Source organism: Ornithorhynchus anatinus, chromosome 9, assembly GCF_004115215.2.
Source record: "Ornithorhynchus anatinus isolate Pmale09 chromosome 9, mOrnAna1.pri.v4, whole genome shotgun sequence".
Lineage (NCBI taxonomy): Eukaryota > Metazoa > Chordata > Mammalia > Monotremata > Ornithorhynchidae > Ornithorhynchus > Ornithorhynchus anatinus.
In genome coordinates, this window is record NC_041736.1 from 20996412 (window position 1) to 21013825 (window position 17414).

At 49.4% G+C, this 17414-nt stretch overlaps 1 protein-coding gene across 1 annotated transcript in view; it reads right to left on the bottom strand.

Annotated features, from left to right (window-relative positions):
* The window catches only part of TTN (titin), a 305556-nt gene that overhangs the window by 35418 nt on the left and 252724 nt on the right, over nucleotides 1-17414 (bottom strand). Inside the window, 1 exon segment of the mRNA XM_039913043.1 lies at nucleotides 282-17384. Coding sequence (XP_039768977.1) covers nucleotides 282-17384 — 17103 coding nt within the window.

Here is a 17414-nt window from a genome sequence, read left to right on the forward strand (position 1 = left end):
ATTAGGCCACGCTGCTTTTGCATATTTCAATTGGATGTCTACTTTCAGGCAACCTGTTGTCTGGGCTGGGTGGATCATTGATCTGATTTGTTGATGGCATTGTTTATGGTCTTTTGCTAATGTTCCAGAATTGAAAAAGCTTTACATTGGGGAATGTTATATAAATGCCTCTTTTGAAAGTGAAAATGAGCTTATATTTTTTTAAGGCAAAGCACAATTTAAATGAACCCAGATTATTCCCCTTAAATACGACCTCTCTATTTAAAAAATTGGCAACTTACCTGTTATTTTTATTCCTTCCTTAGTGTCGGCTGGGACGCCAATTCCAAACTCATTTTCTCCAGCCACTCTGAAGTAGTAAACAGCACCTTCTTGTAGGTTGGAGATTTTGTAGGCAAGGCGATTACAGTTATTGGTGACAGAGACCCACGCTTTCTTGCTGGCTTCCCGTTTCTCAACATGGTAGTTCTTCACAGGAGCACCGCCATCATTTTCAGGAACATCCCAGGATAACACTGCTGACTCTCTGGTTACCTCTTTTACGGTAACATTAGCTGGGGGACCAGGAGAGTCAAGAACTTTGACAACCAAAGTCAGTGAAGCGGCGCTTAAAACATTCTGAATTGTTAAGGTGTATTTTCCTGAGTCATTCCTGGTAGCACTTTCAATGGTGAGCGATGTTCGAGTGGTGGTAGAATCGATGCAAGCTCTGGTACGGAGATCGGAATCCGGTTTACTCCACATGACGTTGGGTACCGGCCTTCCTCGGAAAGGTACAGTCATTGTGAACGAGGCCCCAGCCTTGACAATCAAAGTCTTCCGCATTTCACTGTCGAGATCAAACACGGGTTCTTCCTCTCTTTCCTTGGCGACTTGAGGATCTGAAGTCTCACTTGGATCACTTGCCCCAACTTTGTTGATGGATTTCACTCTAAACACATATTCAGCCCCTGACGTTAAGCCACTTACGGTGTATTCGGTTCCTCTTAAACACAGAATTGCGGTTGACCAGTCGGTTTCGTCAGTCATCTTGTACTCCACAGTGTAGCCAATGATCGGGGCCCCACCATCAAACAGTGGCTTCACCCAACTGGTAGTTATGTTTGTCTTGCCCGAGTCTACGATCTTAGGTTTAGACGGGGGAGACGGTAAGAAAACTGGATCTTCTGCCTTAGTCAGTGGGGTTGGTTCACTTGGAAGGCTCAGACCAGCGGCATTCTCAGCATAAACCTGGTACTCGTATTCACATCCTTCCCGCAGCCCAGATGATTTCACTCTAAGATCGTACACTGGTTTTTTATTCACTCGCACCCAGCGTAGGCTGTTTTTCTCACGCCGTTCAATCACATATCCGGAGATTTCACTGCCTCCATCATTCTCGGGCCTAGACCAACAGAGGGTCATAAAATCCTTGGTCACTGAAGTGATCTCTACAGATGTGGGAGGGCTAGGAACTGTAAATGGGTCTAGTGCCTTTACTGCTATGCTTTCTAGGGGCTCACCGACACCGTACTTGTTGACGCCAATCACTCTAAAAATGTATTCATTGCCTCTAAGGAGTTTGGTGACTTTGCAGGAGGTGGTTCTCAATTCTTCCTCACAAATGGTCCAGGCAAGACGGCTCGTCTCACGCTTTTCCACAACATAATAGTCAACATTGGCACCTCCGTCTTCTTGCGGGGGACCCCAAGAGAGAGAGCATTTCTCAGCCGTCAGGCCACTGATCTCAAGGGGCCCTGCTGGAGGGCCGGGTCGATCAAGGACCTTGCAGTTCACAGTCATCGATCGGGTTCCAGCTACGTTTTTGAGCGTCAGAACGTACTGACCAGAATCCCGCCTCACACATTCTTTGACAACCAACATAGTGGTGCTGTCTGTGGAAACGATTTCAATTCTTGCTCTTTCCTCAATTTCTTTGCCATCCTTTGACCAGGAAATGACCGGCAGGGGCCGCCCTGCAATATCTGCATTGATTTTCAGGGTCTCGCCAGCTTTGACCACCACAACATCCCGGAACCTGACATCCATCATAATCCTTGGAGTCTCCATGTCATCCTTAACCGTAATGGGCCCAGTTGATTCAGATGGTTCACTGACTGAGTCCGCGGCATTCCTTGCCAAAACCCGGAACTCATAACGCTGATCTTCGGTGAGTTCAGTTACCTCAAAGTAAGTCTCTTGTATATTAGTAAAGTTGCACTTCAACCACCGGCCATCTGGTAACTCTCTGCGCTCAATGATGTACCCTGTGATCTTCGCCCCACCATCATAACGGGGTTTGGTCCATTTCAGTGTGACCGATTTTCTTGTAATGTTGGTAACTTCGGGTTGGCCAGGAGGATCGCACGGGTCCCGGGCAGCCACTGGCTCACATGACTTACTGCACTTGCCAATTCCCGCAATATTCTCAGCATAGACACGATATTCATACATCAGTCCTTCGTCCAGGCCTGTGACCTTCATCTGTGTATCAGCTATGAGGCTTTTGTTCACTTTCGTCCAAAGAATGCTACTTCTCTCTTTATGTTCAAGGTGGTAGCCGATGACCTGGCTTCCTCCGTCGTTAACTGGCACTTGCCAACTTACGGTCATGGTGGATTTCGTTGCAAGGACAACTTTGGGGGTTCCAGGTGGTCCTGGAGGACTGAAAGGATATTGTGCCACCACAGCCGAGGAATCACTGTAGGTGCTCTTGCCGTAGCGATTCTCTGCACAGACCCGGAACTGATATTCACTGCCCGTAGTGAGACGGGATATCTTAATAGATGTTCTTGCCACAGCCTGGGAGACTACATGCCATGTTGTGGAGGAGGTATCTCGCTTCTCAACAATGTAGTTGCTAATATGGCAGCCACCGTCATACTCTGGAGGACTCCAAGATATAGTTACGTTGTCGGAGCTCACTTCATCAATTTGGACTGGACCGGGGGGCCCAGGACGATCCAGCACGACTACAGTTAAAGAGGCTGTTGTTGATCCGGCGCTGTTTGAAACGCACACTTCATACGTCCCAACGTCCTCTCTCGAAGCTTCCTTGATGGTCAGTGATGTCACAGTCTTTGTGGACTGAACATTCACCCTCGTGGTCTCTTTTAAGGCCTGCCCATCTTTCTGCCAACTTACAGAAGGTAGAGGTCTTCCCTTAAATGGCACGTCGATCATAAGTCCCTCTCCAGCTTTTACGTTGAACGTATTGAAGAGAAGCTCAATGGAAGGTTTAATTTCAATATCCTTGGCAATTACTGGGACTCCAAGTTGTCTGGGATCGCTTTGGCCTTTCTCATTGACGGCAGCCACCCTGAAGGTGTACTCTTCTCCCATGGATAGACCAGATATAGTCGCTTCGAGGGTCTTAACGTGTGCACAGGTGCTCCATTTTTCACTACCTTTTGTTTGCATTTCCACCACGTAGCCAGTAATTTTACTGCCTCCATCACTTTCTGGTTTCTCCCATTTAAGTGTTGCGGTGTTGCGGGTCACATCTACAAGAGTCACTCTTCCAGGAGGGAGTGGTGGTTCAGACACTTTAACTGGTTCAGTTGTTTCTGCTGGCAAACCGATTCCATACTCATTTGACGCCAAGACCCGGAAATAGTAAGTACTTCCTTCCTGCAGATTTTCAATCTTGAAAGAGTTTTTGGTGCAGTTATTTGTAATGGTGGCATAGGCTTTTCTTGTCGATTCTCGCTTTTCAACGATGTAGTTTGTAATTTTAGCACCGCCGTCAATAAGGGGTGGTTCCCAAGACAATGTTACTGAATCTTTCTTCACCTCTCTCACGGTCAGATTCACAGGAGCACTCGGTGAATCAAGGACTCGGACGTTCACAAAAGCGGTTTTGGAGCCACTATTATTTTCTAGAGTCAGGTTATATCTACCGCTGTCAAACCTGGTGACATTATCAATGACCAACATGGTATATGAGCTGGTCACCTCGATTTGAGCTCTTTCAGTGAGGGTGCCTTCTGCTTTTTCCCACTTGACTTCAGGTTCTGGTCTCCCTTTGATGGTGACAAATAAGCGCAAGGTGGCACTCGCACGCAGAACGACTACCTTTCTGAGATCTGCGTCAAGTTCTATTTCGGGAGGCTCAATCCTTTCAGTCACGAGGACCGCACCGGGGATAACTGCAGGCTCCCCGACACCTTCAGAGTTAATGGCACAGATGCGGAAGTTGTATTCACTATTTTCTTTCAGTTTAGTAACCGTGAACTTCTTTCCCTGAAGGCCTGTCGGTGGTGTACAGATCACCCACTCATCGGCCGAAGCTTCTTTGGCCTCCACCACGTACCCCTTAACCGGGGCCCCGCCATCGTAAATGGGCTTATTCCATGCTAGAGATACAGAAGACCTGGAAGTATCCGTCACTTTGGGATTGCTTGGCGGGCCTGGAGGATACAAGGCGTCGCATGCACGATAGAAGACAGACGGTTCACTGGGTTCACCGACACCAGCGGCATTTTCCGCAGAAACTTTGAATTCGTAGGAATGGCCTTCTGTGAGCCCCGTTACTCTGAATCGCAGGTCTGTCAGACTTTTCTTGTTGCACTTGGTCCACCTGATGCCCTCTTTGTCACGCTTTTCAAGAATGTAACCCTCGATTTCAGCCCCACCATCGTCCACCGGGCGATTCCATGTGACCACCATTGAGTCTTTTGTGATGGCTGAAACTTCCGGGGTGGATGGAGGCCCTGGGGGCTTGTAGGGATTACAGGCCAGAGTGGGCTCAGATTCGAGCGGCTCTCCGATTCCATATTTATTTACCGCCATGACCCGGAAGATATATTCATTGCCTGGAAGGAGCTTGGTTACCTTATAGTTCAAGGCCTGTACGTCGGTTGAGACTTGGGTCCAGGACAGCCTACTTGTCTCCCTCTTCTCAATGATGTAATGTGAAATGCTGGCACCCCCGTCTTGCAGAGGTGGGTTCCAGGCCAGGTAACATTTTTCGGCAGTGACCCCTGAAACTCTCAGAGGTCCCTCAGGGGGACCCGGCCTATCTAGGACTTTTACGGTGATTGGTATCGACTTGGTACCACCCACGTTACTGAGTTTCAGAATGTATTGACCTCCATCAGTTCTTACACAGTCTTTGACCACCAGGGTAGTTTTCTGAAGAGTAGATTTGATTTCCATTCTCGCAGTGGTCTCTTCCAGGTCCTTCCCATCCTTTGACCACAGGACTTCAGGGATGGGCTTGCCGTGGATGTCGGCTTCAAGGACAAAGGTGTCTCCAGCCCGAACCACAATGACATCTCTGTATTTGGGATCCAGGGAAGCACTTGGTGCATCGATTTCATCTCTAGCAGTAATTGCCCCTGAGCTTTCTGACGGTTCACTGAAATTCCCAGCAGCATTTCTTGCAATAACTCTAAATTCGTACCTTTGGTTCTCTACAAGCCCCGTCACAGTAAATTCAGTTTCTAGTACATTTGTGAAGCTGGCTTTCATCCAGCGACCTTCAGGCAGATCTTTCTTCTCTACAATATATCCTGTTATTTTGCTCCCGCCATCATAGACAGGCTTTTTCCACTTAAGGCTGACTGAGTTTCTGGTAATGACGATGGCTTCTGGGCGACCAGGTGGATCACAGGGGTCTCGGGCACAAAAGCATTCGGAGACTTTGCTAGGCTTGCCGACGCCGACGATGTTTTCTGCAGAAACTCTGAACTCATACTCGAGGCCTTCCTCGAGGCCAGTTGTTTTGAATTTGGTGTCTTGAATGAGGGTCTTGTTTAGTTTGGCCCAAAGAATGCTATTCTTTTCTTTCTGTTCGAGGTGGTAGCCAAGCACTTTGCTCCCGCCGTCGTTGACTGGCTCGTGCCACTGCACCATCATCTGGTCCTTTGAAATGGAGGTAACAAAAGGAGTTCCAGGTGGCCCTGGTACTTTAAAGGGGTACTGTACAACCACGGGTTTGGAGTCCAGTGGGCTGCTCTTCCCATATCTGTTTTCTGCAAAAATTCTGAACTGGTATTCAGTGCCTGTTCTAAGTTTGGTCACTTTAATTGTTGTTCTTGCAACTGTGGCTGAGACCATGTGCCAAGTTGTGGAGGTGGTGTCTCGTTTTTCCACAATGTAGTTGCTTATTTGACAGCCACCCGTGTAGGCCGGTGGTTCCCAGGAAATGATGACAAAGTCAGCACTGATTTCGTCAAACCGAACAGGCCCAACTGGAGGTCCGGGCTTTTCCAAAATGATGATGCTGAGGTTTTCTGTGGCTGTGCCTGCACTGTTTGACGCCGTGATGGTGTATTTGCCGAAGTCGTCCTTGTTGCTCTCTTTAATGTGCAAGATAGTTGACGTGGCCGTTTCCTCGATGTTTGTTCTGGTTGTCTCTTTAAGGGTCTCACCATCCTTCACCCAGGAAATCTTAGGTTTAGGTCGGCCCAGGAACGGTATTTCGACTTTGAGCTCTTCTCCAGCTTGTACGCTATAGGTGTTAAATGGCAGTTTAAAGCTGGGTGGAATAGTCAAGTCATTAGCTATCACGGGAATGCCAAGCAGTCTTGGGTCACTTTTCCCTTTCTCATTGAAAGCCTTGACTTGGAACTGGTATTCATGTCCTGAGCTCAAGCCAGAAATCACGGCACTGCATACTTTGGACTCAGCGACCACGCTCCAATTCTCCATCCCTTTCGGCTGCATTTCGACGATATAGCCCAAAATTCTGCTGCCACCGTCGTGCTCGGGCTTCTCCCATGAGAGTGATGCACTGGTCTGGGACACATCTGTAAGGGTGACCTTTCCTGGGGGCGAGGGCGGTTCGGCGGCTTTCACAGCGTCGAGTGTTTCCACCGGGACCCCGACTCCAAATTCATTCTCGGCCATAACTCTGAAGTAATAGATTGCGCCTTCTGTGAGATTCTCCACTTTAAAGCTTGTTTTGCTACATTTAGCACTCACGTTGGCATAAGCCTTGCGGGTCGACTCCCGTTTGTCAATGATGTAGTTCTTTATCTTTGCCCCGCCGTCGATGATAGGGGGCTCCCAAACCAGTGTGACCGAGTCTTTTCTCACTTCTTTGACCTCCAGGTTCTGCGGGGGGCCTGGGGTGTCGAGGACTTTCACGGTAACGAATGCAGATTTGGTTCCACTGCTGTTTTCCAACTTGAGAAGGTATTTTCCGGCATCATTTCTATCACAGTTGTCAATGGATAACTGGGTGTAGTTTAGGCCCTTTTCAATTTGAACCTTATCAGTGAAATCGCCTTCCTCGCGAGACCAAGAGATGTCAGGCGTTGGTCGTCCTTTGAATGGAATGTGAATTCTAACCGAGCTGCCAGCCCTGACTACTATCCCCTTTCTCAGCTCTGAATCCAAGTCAAGTTCAGGAGCTTCGAGCTTGTCTTCAGGTTTAACGACATCAGGGATTGACGCAGCTTCCCCTATGCCCATTTTATTGAGGGCACAGACTCGTATTTTATACTCCTGGTGCTCGGTGAGCTTGGTAACCTCAAATCGGGTGACACGCAGCCCCGTCGGTGGAGTAACGACTTGCCATTCTTCCTCATCCGCCTTGCAGAGCTCCACTACGTATCCGAGGACTTCGCTACCGCCATCATAAATTGGCTTGCCCCAGGCAAGAGTAATTGAATTTTTGGTGGTGTCCACGACGTGGGCATTTGTGGGTGGCCCAGGTTTGAACACTGGATCACAGGCTTTGTAGTAAGCCGTAGTCTGGCTTGGCTCCCCAATGCCGGCCGCGTTTTCTGCGGATACTCTGAATTCATATTCGTGATCCTCAGTTAGTCCGGTGACTCTTAATCGCAAATCCGTTATCCGGCGCTTATTACATTTGATCCATCGAATGCCACTCCGGTCCCTCTTTTCCACAATGTAACCGATAATCTCACTTCCACCGTCATGATCCGGACGGTTCCAACAGACAGTCATGGAGTCCTTTGCAATGTTAGTGACTTCTAAGGACCTGGGTGGGCCCGGAAGTACAAATGGATTCTTCATGAGCACTGGTTCAGACTCCAAAGGCTCACCGACGCCGTATTTGTTAACTGCCATAATCCGGAAAATGTACTCATTTCCTTCCAAAAGCTTAATGACTTTCAATGTAGTGGTTACCACTTCGGAGGCAACGACGGTCCAGGCAAGTCGACTGGTTTCTCTCTTCTCAACGATATAGTGAGAAATGTCACTGCCGCCATCTTGGAGAGGTGGAGACCACGCTAGTAGACATTTTTCCGCAGTGACTCCGGTCACCTGGACCGGACCCTCTGGGGGTCCGGGTCTGTCTAACACCTTGACGTTGACTGGGAATGACTTGGTTCCGGCCACGTTGGAGGCTCTTAAAATATACTGGCCACCGTCGATCCTAATGGCATCTTTCACGATAACTAAGGCTCTGAATTCTGTGTTCTTTATCTCACATCGAGCTGTGTCCTCGAGTTCTCGATCTCCTTTGAACCACTCAATGGTAGGCAGGGGCTTTCCATGGACGTCAGCTTCCAGCCTGAAAGATTCTCCAGCGTTTACAACAATTGTGTCCCTGTATTTTGGATCCATTGAGATCCTTGGCAGCTCAACTTCATCCTTGGCAGTTATTGGCCCTGTACTGTCAGAAGGTTTGCTTATGGCACCAGCAGCATTCTTTGCGATGACTCTGAATTCATATCGCTCGTCTTCGGTGAGGCCAGTTACGGTGAATTGAGTTTCGATGACATTGGTGAAGCTGGCTTTCATCCAGCGACCGTCGGGCAAATCCCGTTTCTCTACAATATAACCGGTTATCATGCTTCCGCCATCATACACGGGTTTGGTCCACTGAAGAGTGATCTCATTTCTCTTGACCATTATGGCTTCGGGGCACCCTGGGGGGTCACAAGGATCACGGGCCGCGTAGCATTCTGAACTCTTGCTGGCTTTGCCTACACCCACGATATTTTCAGCGTAAACCCGGAATTCATACTCAATGCCTTCTTCAAGATTTACTGCCTTAAACTGAGTGTCGTGAATGAGAATCTTGTTTATCTTTGTCCACAAAATACTATTCCTTTCCTTCCTCTCCAGGTGGTAACCTAGGACAGGACTTCCACCGTTGTTTATCGGTTCATGCCATTGGACAACCATGGAGTCCTTGGTCACGGCCGTTACAAACGGGGTGCCGGGAGGGCCTGGTTCTTTGTAGGGATACTGAGCTACGATTGGCTCAGATTCCAAGGCAAAGCTCTGTCCATATCTATTCTCAGCAAATATTCTGAATTGATATTCCGTGCCGGTTTTCAGTTTGGTCACTTTGAGAGTAGTTCTAGCAACAGTAGCCGAGACCGTTTCCCAAAGCGTTGTGGTGGTATCTCTCTTATGCACGATGTAGTTGGTAATCTGGCAGCCGCCGGTGTATAACGGAGGATTCCAAGACAGCGTGATACTTTCCGCACTTACGTCATCAAACTTCACGGGACCTCTTGGGGGATCGGGCTTATCTAGGGTTATAATTTCAATAGAGGCCGCCTTCTGGCCTACAACATTGGCAACCGTAATTCCATAAAGTCCACCGTCGTCCTTGTGAACTTCTTTAATGTTGAGGATAGTAAGGTCAGGCAGGTCGGTCACATTAAGCCTCGTGGTCTGCTTCAGGGGTTGGCCATCTTTAGTCCAGGTAATAGTTGGTTTGGGACGCCCAGCAATTGGTACTTCTACCTTCAGGTCTTGTCCTACCTGTATACTGTAAGTGTTGAACAAAGGTTTTACATCTGGTTCAATGACCAGATCTTTGGCAATCACGGGGACCGCAAGGGATCTTGGATCGCTTCTCCCCTTTTCATTTACGGCCACTACTCTAAACAGATATTCTTCCCCTTGCGTTAAGTTGGTGATGACTGCTTCGAGGGCCTTCACCCGGGCACATTCTGACCACTTGTCACTCTGTTTCGCTTGCATCTCAACAATGTACTGGAGGATTTTGCTGCCGCCGTCATGTTCCGGCTTGGCCCAGCTAAGAGAGACACTATTTCTCGTGACATCGTCCACGGTGAGTTTCCTTGGTGGCTGTGGGACTTCAGCCACTTTAATTGGGTCAGCGGTGCGGGCGGGGACACCGATGCCATACTCATTCTCGGCTGTGACCCTGAAGAAGTAACTGCAGCCTTCTTGAAGTTGTTCTATTTTCCACGAGTTCTTATGACAGTTAGTTACGACCGCAGCGTAAGACTTTCTCGTGGCTTCCCGTTTCTCTACGATATAGTTCTTTATCTTAGATCCCCCATCCAACAAGGGAGGTTCCCATGTGATAGACACTGAGTCTTTGGTGATTTCGGTGACTCTGAGGTTCACAGGTGGACTTGGGGTGTCCAGGACTCTCACGGTGACGAAGGCTGACTTGCTGCCGCTGCTGTTCTCTAAGGTGAGAGTGTATTTCCCACTGTCATATCTGTTAACGTTGTCAAGGACCAGAGAGGTGAAGCTACTGGTGACATCGATCATAGCAGCATCCCGGATCTCCCCGTCCACTTTCCCCCACTTCACCTCCGGCGTAGGACGGCCCCGAATGGGAACAAATAGCCGTAAGGAACCACCTGCCCTTATGTTGATAACTTTTCTGAGTTCTAAGTCCAGATCAATGTCTGGCGCTTCCAATTTCTCTTCCACGATAATAGGCCCGGGCACATCCGCGTGCTCTCCAACTCCGGCTTTGTTAACAGCACAGATGCGGAAGTTATATTCGTGCTTCTCCACTAACTTCTCTACTTCCATGTTGGTTTTCTTGATTCCAGTCGGAGGAGTGCACATCGTCCAATCGCCAACACTAACGTCGCATTTTTCAACAATGTAGCCCTGGATTTCACAGCCCCCATCGTAGATTGGCTTGCTCCATGAGAGGAAGACGGAGGACCTTGTAACGTCTATGGCTTTGGGGTTGTTGGGTGGTCCTGGCTTGTAAATAGGATCACAAGCTTTGTTGTAAGCGGACGGGGGACTGGGTTCACTCAGGCCGGCAGCATTCTCCGCGGAGACCCTGAATTCATAGATGTGGTTTTCGATGAGGCCGGTAACTCTCAAGCGCAACTCTCCGATCAGACGCTTGTGGCACCTTGTCCACCGGATACCTTCCTTATCCCGTTTTTCAAGGACGTAACCAAGGATTTCACTGCCACCATCTGATGACGGTCTTTCCCAAACGACGATCATGGAGTCTTTGGTGACCGTCGTGACTTCCGGAGCCTTTGGCGCATCTGGTACCACGAACGGATTCTTGGCGATGACCGGCTCAGATTCCAGGGGCTCGCCGACACCATATTTGTTGACAGCCATTATGCGGAAAATATATTCATTTCCTTCGAGCAGTTTGGTCACTTTGCAGCTCAGAGTCTGCACGTTTGAATCAACCACAGTCCAAACTAAGCGGCTGGTTTCTCTCCTTTCCACAATGTAATGTAAAATGTCACTGCCACCATCCTGCAGCGGGGGTTTCCAGGCGAGCGTGCATTTCTCGGCAGTAACTCCCGACACTGCAACAGGTCCTTCGGGTGGGCCGGGACGATCGAGAACTTTGACGTTAACGGTGGCGGTTCTCTCTCCCGCAACATTTTTCGCTTTCAGTATGTAATTCCCGCTATCTACCCGGACCGCTTCTTTTACGCTGAGGCAGGTGGCAAAGTCAGAGCTTTTGATTTCTAAACGGGCCGTGCTGGCGAGGTCCTGATCACCCTTGGTCCACTGAGTGGTAGGCACAGGTTTGCCGTAAACATCGGCGTCAATCTTGAAGGACTCACCAGCGTGAACAACTAGGGTCTCTTTATATTTTGGATCCATGCTTATTCGAGGTGGCTCCACTTCATCTCTTGCTGTAATCGCACCTGTGCTTTCAGAGGGCTCGCTAAACACCCCCGCGGCATTTCGTGCTATGACCCGGAATTCATATCTCTGATCTTCAACTAGGCCGGTTACCTCAAAATGAGTGTCGATGACGTTCGTGAAGCTGGCTTTCATCCAGCGGCCATCGGGTAGCTCTTTCTTCTCCACCACATAGCCGGTGATCTTGCTCCCGCCGTCGTAGACAGGTTTCTTCCACTGGAGGGTCACAGAGTTCCTTGTGACGATGATGGCTTCCGGTCGACCCGGGGGATCGCATGGGTCACGGGCTACGTAGCACTCGGACACTTTACTTGGTTTGCCAACACCCACGATATTTTCCGCGCTGACTCGGAACTCGTACTCGATGCCTTCTTCGAGGCCAGTTGTTTTGAACTTGGTTTGCGGAATAGGGGTTTTGTTCAACTTCACCCAGAGGATACTGTTCCGTTCCTTGCGTTCCAGGTGGTAGCCGATGACCTTGCTCCCGCCATCGTTGACTGGCTCATGCCATTGAACCTCCATGCTATCTTTGGAGCAGATGGCAACGAAAGGTGTTCCAGGAGGTCCGGGAACATTGAATGGGTATTGGGCAACAATGGGCTCCGACATGAGGTATGTACTTTTCCCATACCTGTTCTCAGCTGCAATTCGGAACTGGTACTCGCAGCCGGTCTTCAGCCGGCTAGCCTTTATGGTGGTTCTTGCTACAGTTGCTGAGACAATCTGCCAGGTTGTAGTGGAAGTGTCCCTTTTCTCTACAATGTAATTATTGATAGAACTTCCGCCATCGTACTTTGGTGGTTGCCAAGAAATAGTAATGCTATCTGCTGTCACTTCCTCCATCTTTACCGGTCCAGTTGGAGGCCCCGGTTTGTCGAGAACGATGACACTGAGGGTTTCAGTGGCTTCCCCCGCTGAGTTGGCGAGTTTAACTACGTAATGCCCGACGTCTTCCCGACAGGCTTCCTTTATTGTGAGCAGGGTGTTGTTTTCGGTGCTCTCTGCATTGACCCTTGTGGTCTGCTTCAGAGGGACATCATCCTTAAGCCAGGTGACAGACGGTTTGGGCCGTCCAACGAATGGGACATCAACCTTCAGATCTTCTCCTGCCAGAACGGTGAAGGTATTGTATAAAAGTTTGAAGGCTGGAGGAATGACAAGGTCTTTGGCAACAACCGGCACGCTCAGTTGTCGAGGGTCGCTGATTCCTTTTTCGTTCTGAGCTGAAACCCGGAACAGGTACTCCTCCCCTTGAATCAACCCAGTAATGGTGGCTTCAGTCACCTTTACAGTAGCACAGGTGGCCCATTTGTCACTGCCTTTGCTCTGCATCTCCACGATGTAGCCCAGAATTCTACTGCCTCCATCATGTTCTGGCTTCTCCCAAGAGAGGGTCACGCTATTTCTCGTCACGTCCACTAACGTTATCTTCCCCGGAGGGAGAGGCCTCTCGGACACTTTGACCGACTCCGCGGTTTCAGCAGGCAGGCCGATTCCATACTCGTTCTCGGCTAAGACTCTGAAATAGTAGTTGCAGCCTTCTTGAAGCTGATCGACTTTCCAGGAGGTCTTGTGGCAATTGGTGGCGACTGTGGAATACGCTTTCCTTGTTGATTCGCGCTTTTCAACGATGTAGTTCTTTATTTTGGAACCACCATCTATGAGAGGGGGCTCCCACGTCAGGGTGACAGATGATTTGGTGACTTCCTTGATTTTCAAATCCTGTGGCGGCCCCGGTGTATCGAGCACTCTGACGTTGACGAAAGCCGACTTGCTGCCTGAGCTGTTTTCTATGGTCAGCATGTATTTGCCACTGTCAAATCTGTTTACGTTTCCGATGATGAGCAGTGTGTATGAGCTGGTCGATTCAATGCTGGCTTTATCCAAGGATTCGCCGTGTTCTCTTGTCCATTTCACTTCAGGCGCTGGTCTTCCTTTGATCGGAACAAACAGCCTCAGGGTACAGCAGGCTCTGATTGTGACAACTTTCCGGAGTTCGGCATCCAGTTCAATCTCAGGAGGCAGCAGTCTCTCTTCAGCCCTTGGAGTCCCAGGAACAAGAGCAGGTTCTCCGATCCCTTCCGAATTCATGGCATAGATTCGGATTTTATATTCCTGATTCTCTTTGAGGTTGGTGATGGTAAAAGAAGTCGCTTTGAGTCCTGCCGGAGGAGTGACGATCTTCCATTCATCTTCATCGGGGAGGGCAATTTCCACCATGTAGCCCGTGATTTCCGAACCGCCATCGTAGATGGGCTTGTTCCAAGCAATGGAAATCGATGATCGGCTGGTATCGAGGACACGGGGGTTCCCCGGTGGGCCAGGTTTAAACACAGTGTCGCAAGCTTTGTAAAACGGACTAGTGGGGCTGGGTGCACTAATTCCAGCGGCGTTTTCAGCCATAATGCGATATTCATACTCATGGCCTTCGGTTAGTCCCGACACTTTGAACCGCAGGTCGGTGGTGGCTTTCTTGTTGCATTTCACCCAGCGATTTCCAGTTCTATCCCTCCGTTCTACAATATAATTGGTTATTTCGCTTCCGCCATCAGAATCAGGATGTCCCCAGCAGACTATCATGGAATCTTTCGTGATGGCTGTCACTTCGGGAGTTTTGGGTGGATCTGGGGGTCCGTACGGGTCAACTGCAAGCACAGGTTCAGATTCCAGTGGCTCTCCAACTCCGTATTTATTAACGGCCATGACCCGGAACACGTATTCGTTTCCCTTCAGGAGTTTATGGACCTTCAGTTTTGTTAACTGAACTTCTGAGGCTACGTTTGTCCACGCCAGTCTGCTGGTTTCACGTTTCTGGACCACGTAGTGGTCAATCTTAGCACCCCCATCATCCAGTGGAGGCAGCCATGACAGTACACACTTTTCTGAAGTCACCTCAGACACAGCTAAAGGTCCCTCTGGGGGGCCTGGCCTATCAAGAACCTTGACATGGAAAATGTGTTTGGCGAAGCCGCCAGGATTAGAAGCAGTAAGTGTATATGCTCCTCCATCTCTTCTGGTAGAATCTTTGTTAACTAGAACGGTGGAGAAATCTGCTATTTTGATTTCTAGTTTTCCCAAGCCTTCGACTTCCTTTCCATCTTTGGTCCATTCCATGGTTGGTGGTGGGCGGCCAGAAACATCAGCCTCAAGCTTGAACGCTTCCCCTGCTTTTAAGGTGACTGTGTCTTTGAACTTGACATCCACCATGATCCTCGGTGCTTCAATATCGTCTCTGCAAGTTATGGCGTCTGACGGCTCAGATGGAGGACTGATTGCGCCGGCGGCATTTTTGGCAATCACGCGGAACTCATATGCGGCGTCTTCTGTTAAACCACTTACGGTAAATTCGTTCTCCAGGATGTTGCTGAAATTGGCCTTCAGCCAACGGCCATTGGGAAGGTCTCGTTTTTCAACTATGTAACTGGTTATCTTAAAACCTCCAGTATACTCCGGCTTTGCCCATTTAAGTGATACCGTGTGCCTAGTAATGTTGAGAGCGATTGGCTTCCCGGGTGGATCAATGGGGTCCAAAGCAAACATGGGCTCAGATGGTTTACTCGGTTTACTCTTGCCAGCCATATTTTCTGCAATCACCCGGAATTCATAGGCAATGCCATCTGTAAGGCCACTTGACTTGAAAATATTGCCTGGCACCAGGGCCTTACTCACAGTCTGCCAGAGAATGCCATTTCGTTCTTTCCTTTCGACGTGGTATCCCAAAATTGGACTGCCACCATCAGAGAGGGGCTCATGCCAGCTGATGGTCATGGACTCTTTGGTGACGGCGGTTACTTGGGGTGTGCCAGGAGGGCTCGGCACTTTAAACGGATAGTTGGCTACCACTGATGCTGAAGTGACTCCGGGTCCCACTCCGTATCGGTTTTGTGCCCTGACCCGGAACTGGTACTCCAGTCCAGTGGTGAGGCGAGTTGCTTTGTAGGTGGTACGTATAACAGTGCTGGCTAACTCAACCCAAGTGGTACTGTCAGTTTGGCGCATTTCTACCACGTAGTTGCTTATGGGTACTCCTCCATCATTCTCTGGTGCTTCCCAGGAGAAGGTGACAAAGTCAGATGAAACCTCATCAAACTTGATAGGTCCCGGAGGTCCTGGAATATCATGGACCTGGACCGTGATGACATCGCCAACCTCCCCGACGATGTTTCTGGCAGTCAGCGGGTACGGGCCACTGTCGCTCCTCGTGCATTCATTGATGTTCAGGATGGTCGAAGTGGCGGTGTTTTCAAAATTGACCCTCTGAGTTTGTTTCAGCAGTTGATCCCCCTTCTTCCAAGTGACAGTGGGTTTAGGTCGGCCCAGCACGGGGATCTCCACTTTGATGTTATCACCAGCTTTGGCGATGACCAATTTTTGGTAAATGCCCCGCAGGTCCAGTTCTGGAAGCATCGTCTGCTCTTTGACAATCACGGGCCGGCTTTCTCGGGGGGCACTCCGGCCAGCACTGTTCACTGCCATGACTTGGAAGGTGTATTCTTCCCCTTCAGTCAGATTCCTCACCACACACTCGAGTCCTTTCACTGTCGTGATGTGGGTCCACTGGTCAGAGCCTTTTCTCTGGGCTTCTATCACATAACCTGTTATCTTGCTACCTCCATCGTGCTTGGGCTTCGGCCAAGCCAGGCTGACCGTGCTCTTGGTTACGTCCATAATGTTCAGGCTATCGGGTGGTAACGGTGCCTCAGAGGCCCTGACTGGCTCGGTGGTTTCTGTTGGTTCTCCTATTCCGTATTCGTTTTCTGCCATCACTCTAAAAAAGTATTCACACCCTTCCGTCAGCCCGGTAACCTTAAAAGTGCACTTGTGACACTTGGTCGTGGCTGTGGAGTAAGATTTCCGTGTAGCTTCCCGTTTTTCCACGATGTAGTTGGTAATGCGTGATCCCCCGTCTATTAGAGGTAGGTCCCAGTGGAGGGTGACACTGTCCTTTGTGATGTCGGTGGGTCTCAGATTAAGTACCGGCCCTGGGGTATCCAGAACTCTCACGTTGACGAAGCCACTCTTCTTGCCGGCAGCGTTTTCGATGGTCATGACAAACTTTCCAGTGTCATATCTATTGCATTCTGGGATAATCAAAAGCGTGAAGGATTCTGTGTTGTCGATATTGGCCCGTGTCTTGAGGTTGATGCCGTCTTTCGTCCACGTGACTTCGGGTGCCGGACGACCTTTGATTGGCACAAATATTCTAATGCTCAGCCCTGCCCGAACAACAAGTGTCCTTCTTAGCTCGGCATCTAATTCAAAATCAGGAGCCAGTTCGCGTTCTACGATTTCAACATTTGGAATAACCGCTGGTTCCCCAACACCTGCATCATTGACGGCACTGATTCTGAAGTTATATTTTTCTTTGGTCTGAAGGTCGGGAACCACGAACTGAGTGATCCTGAGAGCAGTCCCTGTTGTGTCTTTCACCCAGGCCTCATCACCTTCCTTCTGATGCTCCACTATATAGCCAATGATTTCCAGTCCTCCATCGTAATGAGGTTTACCCCACGCTAAAGAAGCTGATTTCTTGGTAGTGTCAGTCACATGAGCATTCGAAGGTGGTCCAGGTGGATCTATAACAACGAAACATTCAGAAAAATACA